Here is a 16,430-nt window from a genome sequence, read left to right as displayed (position 1 = left end):
ACATCACGTGCTATATTCGAGTTCAAGAATCGTATTCCCATAATTAATTCATTTTCAAATCCTTTGCTTGTTTTAATTGCAATTTTATGGATGTAAACATCCACCAGCATTCTTAAAGGAGATTCAATGCGTACTTGCATTCTCTTAAGTATATTTTTTGCTTCATTTATAAGTTCAGCTTTTGTTTTTAGTCGAAGGTTTTCAGCTTCCTGTGGATCAGTGAAGCTAATCCATAGTACACTATTTTCATTTTTACATTTTTCAGCAATTTCTATAGATTTAAACCTATTTTCATTTTTTTCATTGACACTATTAATTTTGGCTATCATGTCATTTTCAAGCAGCACCATTTGGGAATTGAGAGAAGAAGATCGGGCGACACAGTCATTGTTCATCTTGCCAATCATTTCTTTCATTTTCGTATAGTTGAGGGATAAGTTATTTACTATATTCTCAAGGATTACATAAACATCATCGCGATTTTTTATCATTTCTAGGGTGAATGCAAGGTCCTGTTCATATTTATCACAAAAGACTTCTGTCTGATTGTGATCATTGGAGTTTTCCATACTAATGAATTGATCTGACAATGTTGAGCTTCTAAAGTCAGTATCCATAGAGACATCGGCAAATTCATTAAGTATCTTACGATTAATATCAACAGTATTAGACTTTTTTTTCGAGCGTGTATCGAGGCTGATTCCTCCTCCTCTTTGTCTTTTTGACGATTGACTCATGACTCCCCCAATGTTTGATGGTGAGGGAAGCGATCTGCGTCGTTTTTTGAAATCATTGAATTGTTGTTTCGCCTGGTCATCCCAGTCCTTAAGGATTTTATCTGGGTCATTAGGATTTGCTGGATCCATTTGCCTGTAGTCAGATTTCGTATTTTAACTAGTTTTTATACTAAGTAAAACGATCAACTTGACCCAATCAGCCAATGTTTACAAATAACCTCTGACCCAGAATAAATATTTTCCAACTATTCAAATTTCAGGCACTGGGATGTTGTTGAGATTACACTTGTATGTGAGAGTACGCAGCAATGCTTACTTAATCAAAAGTATAATTTTATTTAAGTATTTATTCCAGAGTTAAGGAGAAAAAAATAAAAAAATACGAGCAAAACTTTTGTATTCTATTGACTCGAAGAAAAAAAAGTTATGTTGAAATAAAAATTAAATCACAATAATTCTTACAGCAAAAACAAAAAACCGCTCACAAATCATTTTTGAAAATGTATATTTTTAGCTTGATTAATGAGGGAATATTTTGTTTAATAGAACGAACATAATTGCTTAAGCGATAAGATTTTTTTTCCATCCTAATAACAAATAGCTCTGTATGATAAGCAAATAAGTTTTAAAATAATGAAAAATCAGTAGTTAGTCTGTCAATTAAGTCAGTCTTATCAAATCAAATTAGAAAAAATAAAATTCAGGCCTTTATTTTCGTAAAGTAAAGTCAAGTCAAGTCAAGACAGAAGGGAAAGATTTAATTAGCTATGAACATAAATTAATTTTTTCATTCTCTCAACTGATAACCTTTCTAGTGTGAGATGGTAATAATTTAATTACATCGCATGTTTCAAGTCATTCATTCATAATAATCTGAGTAAATATAAAAATATTTATTAAAATGATAATTAATCTACACATTCAGCCACGTTGCTGTATATTTTTTGGGGTTCAGATTGCATATCCGGAAGTTAAAATTAAGTGGAATTTATTAGTTAGCGACTTGCTGCTTATTTTTTTTGGAAATGTTTCTATAATCAATCGAGGCTAATGATTTAAAGAACTGTGACAAATCAGATAGAGGATGATCGGCATCTTCCTTATGTGTGTAATTTGATATTTTTTTTTTGCTGCAGCTTCAAACAACCTCCTTCATATCAAGGCGGTCAAGACTCTTTAAATATGTGTGGAACGCCTTCGGCGCCAACAATTTTTTTTTTCTCTTCTTTTTCTAGTTTTTTTTGATGCTGTTTTTTTGAAAAATTATCCTCGTGTAGTTTTTCATGATTTTATGATGCACATTTTTAAATTTCACGCTAATTAGCCTCAAAGTGAAAACTTTTCTCACTCCTCTTTGCAATCATTCGTATGCCCTTTCCTGAAATCTTTTGTTGTTGCTCTTGTTTCAAACTTCATTTTTGGGTCCTTAAATTTATTTATAAAATTACCAGAAGTGTAAAAAAGGAACAATTATTTAAGAAAACATATTGTTGATTCCTGATGGGTATTGTTTGTAACATGAAATTAGCAAAAAATGTAGCACATGCCTAGGTGCCCAGTGATTTTTGAGAACTTGCTTTTATGTCTCTCAATAGCCTCTTGATAGAACAATTGACAACATACAACAAAGTAAATGCGTCACAAGGTGTGTTATTTTATTGTTTATAGAATACATTTAAAGTACTTTTTATAGTTTTTAAATTGTTTAGGAACACAATCTATTATGCAATTAAGGGTGAATAATAATGGACACTCATATGTTGTTTGGCATACATAGGAATTGTATTTCGTATGAAAAAATAATAAATTGAATGAGTTTCTAAAGGTTTTTGTTCATTTTTTTGTGGGTAGTTTGGAAAAATTCATTAAATTTAGTTTTTTAAATACTTTGACAATTTGGTACAATCTTATTGCCTTTGCATGACTTACAGAACACTTCTGTCAATGGCAAATTCGAATAGCACATGACAGAGTTATGCAAGCTAGATTTTGGATTGATTAACCAATTTGTGCTATTCGGGTAATAACAAACTTAATACTTAAGTGAATCAAGGCAAGTAATTTGGTCAATTTAAATGTCATCGAGCTCATATACCCACAGGGTAGTCAAGATTACAGCTAAGTTTTAGGAATTTCAGACCCAAGCTGATAAAATTTACTTACTTATTTAGCTCAGATCAAATGTGATCCATGTCCTCCCTCAGTCGGCGCCTGGAGCTGGCCCTATTGCTGATTACCGCTTGCCCATTATCTGATCATTGGTCTTCTTGAATAACTCTTAAAGCTTCAGAAGCTCATAAAATAAATAAAAATCAGGTTTTGAGGTCGATTCAGATTTTATACGAATAAGTTGACTAGAATCCATATAAAATTCGACTTAAAATCTAGATTTTTTCAAAAAAAATTCAAATTTTACATTCAAAAGTTAAATTTTAAAGATTTCAATTTGAAGAAAATTCAAAAAAAATTGCAATATTTAAGAATTTTAAGACAATTTCTTCATTTTTGACTAAGTATTTTACAAATTTCCTTTAATTTCTGTCAGAACTAGTCCAAGGCAAGATAGACCATGAAAAATTAAATTTCCTATCCCCACACCTTGATATCAACATTAATAATAAATTTGTTCATACCTTCACACGATTACATGTCGAGCCAAAAAACTTTCAGCTCAATAGATCATAAGCATATAGAGCATAAGTTTGACGAGCATCCAAATAGGTAATTTAAAATTACCACGGCTTTCGTCATAACTAGACTGAGAAAATTTCCGCTGAAAGGTCTAATTTCTAGGAAAAATATCCCATCTATTAATCACTTTTGACGAGATGATTTAGTTTAACTAAATTAAATTTAAAGACATTTCCGAACCCAAAAACCAAAAATTTGTTGCATGTGAAAATGATCGTATTAATTAAGAGAAAGAAATCTGTTTTGGCTGTACATTCCAATTTCTGCAAAAGACTGTCAAAAATGAAATTATGAAAAATTATACAAGTAGTGAATTGACAATCTACACTTAAAGACTGTATGTCATGGTATGGGTTGCAACATAAGACACAGAATCTTATCGTCATTAATGAATTTGTAACATTTCCATGTAATTTTACAGTTCACAAAGTCAGTATCGAATTACAAGCCGGATTCCTTGTTTCAAACCACAAAAAGAGATGCCATAAATTATGACTTTTGACTTCTTCTTTTTTACTGCATGTCCTTCATGTGCAACATGTGCTAAAAAAATCCCTTTACTTTATTTATTTGCTTTGTGTCGTAATTATTGAATACTCAAAACAAATCAAAACTTCATTAAATTTTTCTTATGAAAAAAGCTTATTAATTTTTAATTAATAATAATTTTATTATCAATCAGAAATGTGTTAATTGACTGACTGATAATGGACGTCGCATTAATAATTAAAATTATGATTTTCTATACAAAATATATATAAGTCTGAAAAGTATTTTATCAGCGACTTGATGATTCATAAGTTTTTTGAATTGTTGATCGATTTTTTGTAATTGAAATACTGTAGACAGAGGTCATGCATTCACTCCAGTTATTTAATTGTGATTGGGAAAATTATGGAATTATACTTTTTTTTATCAGGAAATTACAAAGTTGTTATTTTAAATATTTTTAATGAACTTTGAATATTTGATGCATTTTTGATAGATTTTTCTTTAATTTTGTAGACAAACTAATGTGATTGAAGCGTTAAAATAGGATGCTGGTTCAGCAGGTCTTCTATAGCAATGACTAGCTTATAAAGAGATCATTCAATTTATAAGCAGAGGTCGAAGCCTCGAATTTTATATAAAGTCATATCGACTTGATTCGTGTTGACTTTTCGATATAAAATTCGAAAAGATTTGATGCTAAATATGAATCTGAAGCGTCTGAGTTTGAAGTTAGACCGTACAATTAAGGAATACTAGTGATATTCCATTAAAGTTTGAAGATTCTTGGATATATTAAGTGTCCTTAGTCCGGAGTTAATCTAGCTTCCAGTTAGACTCAGGAAAATCATATTCCAAGCTAAAGTCACGCTAGTCACGTTTCCCAAACTATAATTTATGATAAATAATATTTGCAGGGCTTTCAAACCCTGGATTGAAGAATCCTGAATTCCTGGATTGAGTTGCATGTGACACTGGATCTCGGAGTTGATCTTGTTACATAAAACTCAAGCCCGAATCAATTCCGGCATTAAACCCCTAATTATTGGTAGTTAAAAAACCTAATTTGTTTCCCTTATTTTAATCAAATTTGTTATATTTTTAATAAAAAATTAACAATTCCTAATCAATATTTAATAAATTTTGAGTAAATGACCGTCTAAATGAGTTGGAAAGTTTGATAACCCATGTTATTTTTAATCATTTTTGTTGTCGAAATGCTGATTAATCAAAATTAATATTCTGTCAATTAAAAATGAAAAATCTAGTCTATTGTCATAAAATTCAATCCTAATTTATGTCTTTAGTCATAAAATAAAATTCAATTCCAGAAAATGACAAGATTAAATTGAGAAATTTGAAATTTTTAAATCATTATAAAAATTGAGTTCCATACTCTACATTTAATGAGCCTTCCGATCATTTTTATATTTCTCTCATTTCTGAAAAAATAAAAAAATCATTTTAGAATTAATTAATATAAATAAAAGCTTTTATTAAATGTGTTGTTCGTGGGCAGATCAACATGTATATTTACTTTTCTATAGTATCAACAAACAATTTTAATTTTGATTTCATGTTTATACACCGATACATAGGAAATGTCGCATTAAACGCTCATAAAAATATCAAAAGTCCACCTAAATTAATTGCTATTTTTTTGCTTTTAAATTCCATACGCGAATCGTCTAAAGCTAATTAATGTCAAACAAACTCTTCAATATTGAATAAGTTGTATTTATAATTGCTACTAGTTTTCAATTAGAAAACTGCAAATGAGAAACCTGAATATTTACAAGCATGCACAAATTAATCAGCACCTTTAATTACTTTTTTATCGCTCAAAACTTGCGAAGCGTATCATACAAATTGGAATTGCGGCTATTAAAAAATATATATATTTTGAAATTTTAAATTTTGCACACTTTAATGCGATAAAAAAAAAATAGTTAGTTACGAAATTCTATACTGTATTTGTTTCAATAAATTTGAAACTAATTGGTGATGAATTGTCGATGCTGAACGAAATCTTTTAAAAATGGAGGTTATTTTTGATAATTTATAAACTTGATTAAATGCATCAATTAGTTTACAGCTACTCAAATTGAAAGAGTCAAGTTAAGGATAAAGTTCAATTTTTAACGGTTTTGAAAAATTCAAAAAATTTAAGTTTGAAATGGTAAGCTTTAATTTGAATTTATTTTAACCGTTAAAAGCTTTTTTGAAATTTCTTATAAGAATTGAATTCTTATTGGAGTAATTCAACTTTCATAATACAGAATGACCACTACAGTACCTAAAAGTGATACCTACGTTGCTTTCTGTTAGGGTCATGTGGGGAACCTTATATTTGCCGCGGCACACCTTGGTGGTTAGTCTCGATGAAACAAACACGGCATACGATTGATGACATTTGCAACATTTGAAGGCACGCTATTGTGTCGCGGCACATAAGTTGATCCATGGCCTCTCTCAGATGACACCTAAATCTGGATCTACCACTGGATTCCAGGTTGCTAAATACTGTGGAATAAATCTCAAAATTGGAACTAAAACTCGACACATTTTTTGAATAATATAAATTTTTTATTAAGTGCAAAAAATCTCAAATGCAGTTGAAAGTCATTCCTTTGCCCTAAGCAGCAACAGTAAATTATGATTATTTCGTTTTAAGTCGTTTGCATCTATATTTTATGTCTCCCGAATAGATTCGCTGATTCTAATTTACTCTTTGCCCGTATAAGCAGCAAACATGAATGACAGTTCCAACTTAGAATAACAATAGCAATAAATTTTATTTGCAAATTTTAAGATGGATTAATGAGAAATTTCTACAGGATGTTAAGTGCTACTCTTTAATTATTGGCAGAAACCTCTCATGGCATCTTATAATTTGCAAATTTAACACATTGCATATGATTTTTAATGGGTATAAAGTCATACAATAATAACGTAACGTAAAAAGTCAAATAAAAAAAATTAAATTAAATTAAAAAAAACAACAACAAATTAAAAAAGGGTCTGAAGCTTATTTGAAAAGCTTCTTTGCGTAATGCCATATTTTGAAGAAATATTCATCACGTCGTAGTAATTTAGCTCTTGCATACGAACTAATATCGGCATCCATATTATTGTCACGCATCCATGAGGATGTATTTTCAGTACTCCAGCCTGTTGGTTCAGTCATTTGAGAACGTGGCTCGTCATGTGCATCATGTCCTGAAAAATAAACCAAAATTTTCTTATCTTGATCCATAAAGTGACAAGGAAGTACATACCTGCACCATGAAGGCATTCATATGGCTCTTCTGACTCAAGTGGATCACTAAGACCAACTTCATTATGTGCATAAATCCTGATGAGGTACTTATGACCGTCTTGTAAATCACGAATATTAAACTTCTGTACATCCTCCTTGCATCGTCCAACTTCAATCCACATTGTCTTCTTAACATCACGAATGGCAATATTATATCCTTGAAGTGGAGCACCTCCATCTGTCTCTGGAATACCCCACTCAACAACGTGTGTACTTGAACCAATAAGACGAATTTCTAATGGTCCAGTGGGTGGTGATGGAACGGCTGTAAATAGATAATACATTAGCAACTGCTATAATCTAACAAATAGACATAAAACATATATGACATTCAGGAACTACACATACTTGCATGCGTCTTAAGAATTACAGAATCTGTGTAGGCAGGTGCACTAACACCCATAACATTTTCAGCTGATACTCTGAAGTTAAGTTCATTAGTCTCTTTCAAATTGTCTATACAGTAACTGAGGCAATAAGAATCAAGTGTTGCCACTCGACTCCATTGTGATGATTTTGTCAATAATTTTTCTATAATATATCCAGTAATGTCAGCTCCACCGTTGCTCTCGGGCGTATCCCACTCGATCGTCACACTCTTACTTGTCACAGTGACAATTGTTAAGTTTTGTGGTGGTGATGGTGGGGCTGTAAAGTTTTAGATTTACAACATTAAATTATGAACAAATAGGGAATGAGTTAGTGACATTGGAATGTGTGGCTACATATTGGGTTAGATACCACAATTAGACAATACTTACTAATTTGACGTCCAGCAACAATCTTATCGTCTGTAATTAATGGATCACTAGTTCCAATCTTGTTTCTAGCTGTAATTCTGAAGTGATATCCTTGATCCTTAATCAATTTTTGTACATAAACTGTTGTTGTATCGAAGGTTGTTATGCTGTGCATCTTCCATACTTTCTTATTACTTTCACGAATTTCCACAAGATATTCAATTATTCTAGATCCTCCATCCTTCTCGGATGGCTTCCATGTAAGTGTGAATGATGTGTCTGTCATACCTGAGATTTCAATTGGTCCACGTGGTGGTGATGGTCTTTCTGCTACTCTCTTAACAGTTACAGCTTCACTTTCTAATGGCTCTGAACTGCCCATTGGATTTTTGGCAATAACACGGAATAAATACTGTGCATTTTCAGTAAGATTTTGTATGCAATATGATTCAATATTCTTATCGACATCGGCAATCTTAATCCATGCCTTTTGATTTGGATCACATTTTTCAATTGAGTATTGCTGAATATCAAGACCACCATCATCTCCTGGTGCTTTCCATTCTAACACTACTGCTTCGTCACTAATTTCACGGAATAGAAGTGGACCTTCTGGTTTACTTGGCTTATCAATTACAGATACTGACAAATCAACAACAGCTGTACCAGCTGTATTCTTTGCCTTTACTGTAAATTTACCACTATGATGTCTTTCAATGCTCTTAATGAACAATCTTGTTGTCGTCTTTGTTGTCTCAACTGTATATTCCTCATTTGTATCAACCTTAATATTGTCTTTGAACCATTGTACTTTTGGAACTGGATATCCAGTTATATTAGCAACAACTTCATATTGGGATTGTACACGAAGATTTTGTGAGATTAATTTTTCATCAATCGTAATTGTTGGCTTCTCTTGAATCACAACTGTACATGATGTTGTCGTCTCACCCATTTCATTTGTGGCTACACATTTGTATGTTCCAGCCGTTGTTTCTGTTGTCGATTCAATTGTGTATTTTGAGATACGACTCTCATATGATATGAATTTAGATGCAAATGGTTTATCATCTTTGTACCAAATAACTTCTGGAATTGGAATGCCACCGACGACACAGGAAAGTGTATGAGATTTATTTAAGCCTATTGTTACATCCTTAAGAGATTCAGTGAATGTTGGAGGTTCCTTTTTGACTGGTTTGGATATCTTTGCACTTGATGGCACAGATGGTTTACTTGGTCCAATTTCATTTACAGCAGTCACTTGGAATCTCATCTCTGTATCTTTTCTGAGTTCTGTAAGTTTATATGTTGTTTCCTTAATCTTTGTGATCTTCTTCCATGTCTTTTCTCTAATTTCTTGATACTCAAGGATGTATTCGGTAATTTCACAATTTCCATCATCTTCCGGTGCTGGCCAGAATAATGTGATAGAGTCGTCAGTCAATTCTACTGGCTCAGGTGAACCAGGTTGTGATGGTTGTTCTGAAAAGTAATAAAGTTGTAAGCTATTGCCTTAATGGAACTGAATATTTTATACTTACTCATATAAATAACTTTAAGTGTCGTTTCGACCTCACCACAGACATTCCTTAACTTAACATTGTAATCTCCGCCATCAGTCTCGACAATTCTCTTAATTGTCAAGCTTGCTGAATGATCTGTTACCTTTGGTTCATGTCTTGGTGATTTCTTGATAATTGTCTCTGAAGTTGACCATTCGCATTCAGGTTTAGGTGTTGCATTGAATTTAATATTGAATGTGACTTCATCGTCTTCCTTAACTCTGTAAACTTTGTTCAAATCATCCAATGCAATGACTGGTGCTGATTTGATGATTTCAACCTTGAGTTTTGTTGTTGATTTTACATTTTCAGCAACAACTGTGTATTGTTGAGCATCAGATTCTTCAGCATTACGGATGATAAGTTTCTTGACTGTTCCTTCATCGATGATTGTGTATTTATCGGAAGGCTTGATAGGCTCATTATTCTTGAACCATTCAACGTCTACAGGTTGTGTCAATTCTACAGTCATTGTGATTTCCTTGTCCTTTGTAACTAATGTAATATCTGGTAAGCGCTTAACAAATTCAACTAATGGTTTCTCAACTGTAAGAGTTGCTGTGGATACTTGATCACCAACCATGCATGAATATTCACCAGCATCTTCCAAAACTGCATCATAGATCTTCAATTTCTGTTTCTTACCATCAATTCTCAATTGGACGTGATCTGAGAACTGAATTTCTTCGCCATTCTTGAACCATTTGACTAAAGCATCACCTTTAGTAAGTTCAACTTCAAAGATTGCCTTTTCACCTTGTGAGATTTTAATATCCTCAAGATCATAAAGCAATGCTGGTGGCAACTCAATGATTGTAACATCACCCGAGCATTCATGATCAGCAAGTACACAAGTGTATTCACCTTCATCATAGACTGTTACTTCTCTTACAATAAGTTGATGAACCTTTCCTTTCTTAACCATTTCAGTTTTGTTTGGTTTGGGTTTGATCTCCTCACCATCCTTGTACCATGATACAGTTGCTGTCTCAGATGTGATTTCAACCTCGAGGACAATAGTTTCCAATTCATCAGACTCAATGTCTTCAAGTTTTCTAATGAATTCTGGTTTAGTCTCAATTACTTTGAGTTCACAGTCAGTAACTTGATCCTTGACTGTACATTTATATAAGCCAGCATCTTCAAATGATGAAGATTTAATGATAAGCTTATGAATTCTTGCTTCATGAACAATCACACGATGATCCATGCCAGTTAATTCCTTATCATTATGGAACCATTTTGTTGTGACTGAATGTGATGTCTCACATTCTAATGTTGTTGTTCTGTTCTCCTCAACTGTGTATGTCTTGTGTAATGGCTTAGTGAATTTGACTTTATCGACATCAATAAGGACTTTAGCACCATGTGATGCCTTACCAATAATATTACTAGCTACACATTTATAGTCACCAGAATCAGTTTCAGAATCTGCATTTACAATTGTGAGTGTGATATTTTCACCATCATATTCTGACTTCATTCTGTCTGTAGGTTGGAGTGGCTTATTGTTTCTCAACCATGTGATTTCAGGCTGTGGCATGCCAGTAACTTTAGCTGTCAATTTTATTGTCTCATTCTGTTTAACAACAACTTCCTCAAATCTTGTAGTGAACATTGGTGGTTCGAAGTGTAATCCACTTTCCTCAACTGTTAATGTACATCCAGCAAATGCTGTGCCTGCAGAGTTAGTTGCTTTGACTGTATATTCAGCACTGTCAGTTTCACTTGCTGTAATAATCTTCATTGTATAGACATCCTTATCATGTGTAATATTGTCCTTAATTTCTTCACCATTCTTAAACCATTGTACTTTTGGTGTTGGAGTTCCAATAATTTGTGTTGTAAATGTGACAGTTTCACCTTCACGAACAACTTGGTTGTTTAATGGCTCAAGAATTTCTGGTTTCTCCTTTTCTCCAGTTCTGACCTTAAGTTTGATTGGAAGAATTGTTTCACCTTGCTTGTTTGTGGCTACAACTCGGTATCTGCCTTCTTGTTTCTTTGTTACATTTGTAATTTGCATGACAGTACAGTACATATGATGATCAGATTTTGTAACAAGCTTAACATTTTGTGTTGTATCGACTTCCTTTCCTTCAAAGTACCATTTAATTGTTGGTTTAGGTACAGCAACTAAACGGCAGTCAATGAGAACATTTGAGCCTTCATCAACACATTTAACCTTTGGTTTACGTGAGAAAATTGGAGGAACTCCTTCCAAAATGTCAGCCAATGATGATTCTCTGGACATACTTCTTCTTGATGTCATTTCAGAATGTTCCGAATATTCAACTGTCAATTCAGTTGTACTTGATGCAAAACCAGCTGCATTCTTGGCAACACATGTAAATGTACCAGCATCTTCTGGGAAGACATCACGAATGATCAATGTAGCAACATCATCATCGTCATAGTACATTTGGAAGTCCTCGGAGGCCAAAATGATTTGTGTTTGACGGAACCATGTAATTTGTGGTCTTGGGAAACCTTCAACCTTGCATTCAAATTGAACGGTATATCCTTCTTGTGTTGTAATTGGTTGAAGCTTCTCAACAAATCTTGGTGCCAATGATTTGTCATCTGGACCAGGTTCTGAAAGATAAATGATTTTAAGTTAGATATATCCCTTAAAAATGGACATTGATTAACTTACTTTCAATAATAGGAAGTTTGTCAATTTTCTCATTAAGCTTCTTCTGTACATAATGAGTATAGCTAACAGCATCCATAAGATTTTGAGATTCAGTCCATCCCTTCTCATTAGTCAATTGCTTTCTGATGAACCACCAGTCAGCATTATAACGATCCATAACGTAGACCTTCTCGCCCTCAACAAGATTCAATGTATCTTCGTTGTCAGAGACAACCGAGCAGATTGATACCATCATGTCTTCTTCATGAAGTTCACGTGTGATACTCAATGAGTTCTCTTCTACATAATTGTTGAGATAAGATAGTTAGTATAATGTGGTAAAGTAAAATGTAATAATGAATACCTTTAAGCAACTGAATGTATTAATATGCTTAAATAAAGTAAAATAAATGTTTGCGCAAAATTATGTTTGGTTAGTGAATGATAAGAAATAATAACATTTACAAGCAGAATGAATAAAAAATGAATTAAATGTTTCTTGTGCCCACAGGAGCATAGAATTGTTACCTTCTATATATTTGGGTCCTGAGCGACGCTTCAATCTTAATTGAAGAGAATCTTCATCATATGATGAGATCTTTTGACGTCTCTTCTTGCGTGGTAAACCTAATGACACTGATTCTTCTTCATAGTCTTGTACCTTATATGGAACCTTCTGCTTTCTGCGTTTTAATTTGACAATAACGTCTTCTGGTTCTTCATCTTCAGGCAATACTTCCTTGTCTGAGAACTCATCAGGCTCATCAACATCATAGAATGTATCTTCTGGTTCACTGCCTTCATCAATAATTTCCTCAATAATTGGTCCTTCATCCTCAACTTCTTGATAGATCTTCATGTTATGCTCTCCTGCATCTTCGAAGTACACTGGTTTTGGTTTCTTTAATTTAACTTTACCAGACATTGAAATTTCTTCTTCAGCATAAGAGTCAAGTTGGATTTTGAACTCTTGATCAACATCTTCTTTATGTGTTGTACGTTTTGGTCTGAATGTGACATTTTCAGGTTCAGCATATTCTGGGAATTCGGGACGTTTGTGAGGTTTCTTGAGTTTCTTGATTGTGACTTCTTCATTGTGTTCTTCGTATTTTGGAGCTGGTTTTGGTTTTGGCTTACGTTTGAAGACAAATTCTTCTGTAATTTCTTCAGGCTCCTCAACAATGATTTCCTCAATAATTGGCTCTTCTTCAGGCATTTCAATAGTTTTTGTGAATGTTGCCTCAGCTTCCTCGTTTTGAACTTTAGGCTTAGATGGTTTCTTAATGACCATTTCAGCTTCAACTTCTTCAGTAAGTTTTGGCTTCTTCTTCTTTCTGATTGTCTCAACAACCTCGACATCTTCTGTAACGACAGGTTGTGGTTTTGGTTTCTTCAAACCGAATGTGACTTCTTCTGTCATTTCCTGTTCAGGTTTCTTTGGTTTCTTCAATGTTTCAGAAACTTCAACCTCTTCTGTGACAATTTCTCTCATTTTTGGTTTTCTGATGCCAAAAGTGACCTCTTCTGTTGGTTCTTCAACAATTGGCTCAGGTTCTTGCTCAATTGTCTTAGTAATTGAAACCTCAGCTTCTGCAGTTTCAACTTTAGGTTTTCTTGGTTTCTTAATTGAGAATTCTGATTCAGTTTCCTCTGTTGGTTTAGGCTTCTTCTTCTTCTTGATTGTTTCAACGACTTCAACTTCTTCAGTTATGATTTCTTTTGGTTTTGGTTTTCTAATTCCAAAAGTGACCTCTTCTGTTGGTTCCTCAACAATAGGTTCTGGTTCTTGTTCTATTGTTTTTGTGATAGATACTTCAGCCTCTTCGACCTCAACTTTGGGTTTCTTTGGTTTCTTAATCGAGAATTCTGATTCAGTTTCTTCTGTTGGTTTAGGCTTCTTCTTCTTCTTGATTGTTTCGACAACTTCAACTTCTTCAGTCACAATTTCTTTTGGTTTTGGTTTTCTGATTCCAAAAGTGACCTCTTCTGTTGGTTCCTCAACAATTGGTTCTGGTTCTTGTTTTATTGTTTTTGTGAAAGTGACTTCTTCAGTCTCTTCAACTGGTTCCTTTACAACAGGTTTAAGCTTAATGCTAACTTCCTCAGGTTCTGGAAGCTCAAATTGTTTAGGCTTCTTAAGGCTAAAGCTTTCTTCGATCTCTTCTTCTGGTTTTTCTTTCTTATTGATTTTAAGTGTGACTAATTTTTGAGGTTCTTCTTCGATGACTACCTTCTGTGGTCTCTGATAAACTGTAACAATTTCTTGTGGTTCAAGCTTCTCACGTTTGGTAAGATCAACATCAATCTTTTCGTACTTTTCTAATTCAGTTTTTTCAATCTCCAAATTGAGCAAACGTTCTAATTCAGCATCCATATCTGCAGTGTTCTTCTTCTTGATTTTCTTTTGCTTCTTCTTTTCTGGCTTAACTTCTCTTTCAGAAACTTCTTCAGTTGAGTCAACATTTGAGTCAACCTTTGATAATTTACGTCTAATATTCTCAAGTTCTGCTTCATATGCTGATTGTGGTTCAGTTGTCTTAGCAAATTGTGGCTCTTGTGTCTTCATCTCTACTACTTCCTTAGTAAATTCACGACGTTTGAGTTTGCGTTGTAAAATAGTTTCGAGTGTTTCCTCAACCTTTTCTTCTGGTTTTTCTTGAGGCTTTTCCTTCTTCGGTCTTGGAGGCTTAATTTTAGCTGGTTCAACCTTCTCAGGCTCTTCTGATTTCTTTTCTTCTTTTGGTTTTTCTGGTATGACCTCTTTTGGTTCTACCTTTTCTTCAACAACCTTTTGTGGTTCTTCTTCGACCGGCTCAGGTTTGACCTTCTTTGGAACTTCGATATCAATTTTCTCGTATTTCTCTAGTTCTGTTTTTTCAATCTCAAGATTGAGAAGTCTTTCAAGCTCAGTATCTTCTTCTACAGGCTTCTTTGGCTTCTTAACCTTCTTCTTAGCCTTTGGTTCCTTTTCTTTTTCAGGCAATGGCTCAATTTTAACTTCGAAATCTTCATCATCTTTGGGTTTGTCATCAAATTTAATCTTCAAGTCATACTTTGGTTCTTTTTCTTCTTCCTTTTCTTCTTTAGGCTTAGTGAATGGTTTCAATTTAATTTCCTGTTCAGGTGATGGACTCTTTGGACGTTGAGGAATTCTGAATTTAACTTCTGGTTCCTCTGGTTCTTCCTTTGGTTTTGGTTTGCCTAATACAATGTTTATTTCAGGCTCTTCCTTAACTTCTACTGGTTTTGGTTTGCGTTCGTATTTCTCCTTCTTTTCTGGTTTTTCTTTCTCTTCCTTTTCAATTGGTGTTGGTTCGTAAACTTCCTTTTCAATTGGTTCAGGTTCAGATGGTTCAAATGGTTGTAATGGTTCTAACTTTTGTTTTTCCTTCTTCTTCTTTGGTACTTCTTCTGGTTTCTCTTCAACCTCTTTCTTGGGCTTGAGCTTAATTTCTTCCTCAACAACTGGTTGAGGCTTTTCAGGGATCTTCTTCAATTTAACAATTTCTTCTGGTGTTTCTTGTACTGGAACTTTGCCCTTACCAAGTTTAAGTGTCTTATTTTCAACTTCTTCTGGTTCTGGAAGTTCTTTTGGTTTTCTTTCATATTTAGGCTTTTCTTCTTCTTCTGGCTCAGGTGCTGGAGCCTTTTCTTCCTCTTCGAAGGATTCAACTTCCTCAAGTTCTGGTCGTTCATCCTTTGGAGCTCTAAACTTCTTAACCTTTTTAACCTTCTTGACTTCCTTTTCTTCTTCTTCAATACGAGTCAATTCTCCTCTACCTCTGACTGTCTTCAAATCAACAATTTCAAATGTCTTCTCTTCTGGTGGATATTCAACTCTTACAATTCGACTCTTGAGTAAAACAGTTGGAAGTTTTGTCTCTTCGACAGCTTTTTTGGGTGTAACTTTGGTTTTGCGAAGAACAATTGTTTGAGGTTGTTCTGGTTCAGTAACAACTGGTTTTGATGGTTTAATTTGCTTTCTCTCAATTTTGATTGGTACCAATTTTGGTTTTTTAACAACAACCGGAGCTTCTTCTTTCTTATATACTTCATGAACGGTTGAATCAAATGTTTCTAATTCCGTTTTTGAAACTTCCATTTCCAATAATTTTCTTGTGATTTCATCAACATCATCTTTTGGTTTCTTGACCTTTTTCTTGACAATTTTCTTTGGTGCCTTCTTTTCTTCGACTTCTTCAGTGATTGATTCCTCGACAAACTCTTCAGCTGCAAAAATAAAAATTACATTCG

The 16,430-nt window shown here is 33.5% G+C and overlaps 1 protein-coding gene across 1 annotated transcript in view; it reads right to left on the bottom strand.

Moving 5' to 3' along the window:
- Positions 1-6,481: 6,481 nt before the first annotated feature.
- The window catches only part of LOC139089257 (titin-like), a 76,815-nt gene continuing 66,866 nt past the window's right edge, over positions 6,482-16,430 (bottom strand). Inside the window, 7 exon segments of the mRNA XM_070638726.1 lie at positions 6,482-7,136; positions 7,196-7,501; positions 7,585-7,884; positions 7,998-9,461; positions 9,521-12,136; positions 12,198-12,476; positions 12,705-16,406. Coding sequence (XP_070494827.1) covers positions 6,946-7,136; positions 7,196-7,501; positions 7,585-7,884; positions 7,998-9,461; positions 9,521-12,136; positions 12,198-12,476; positions 12,705-16,406 — 8,858 coding nt within the window. The 3' untranslated portion in view covers positions 6,482-6,945.

Source organism: Chironomus tepperi, unplaced genomic scaffold, assembly GCF_022539635.2.
Source record: "Chironomus tepperi strain 1889 unplaced genomic scaffold, CSIRO-AGI_Ctep_v1 contig_176, whole genome shotgun sequence".
Lineage (NCBI taxonomy): Eukaryota > Metazoa > Arthropoda > Insecta > Diptera > Chironomidae > Chironomus > Chironomus tepperi.
This window is presented reverse-complemented; position numbering and strand designations above follow the sequence as displayed.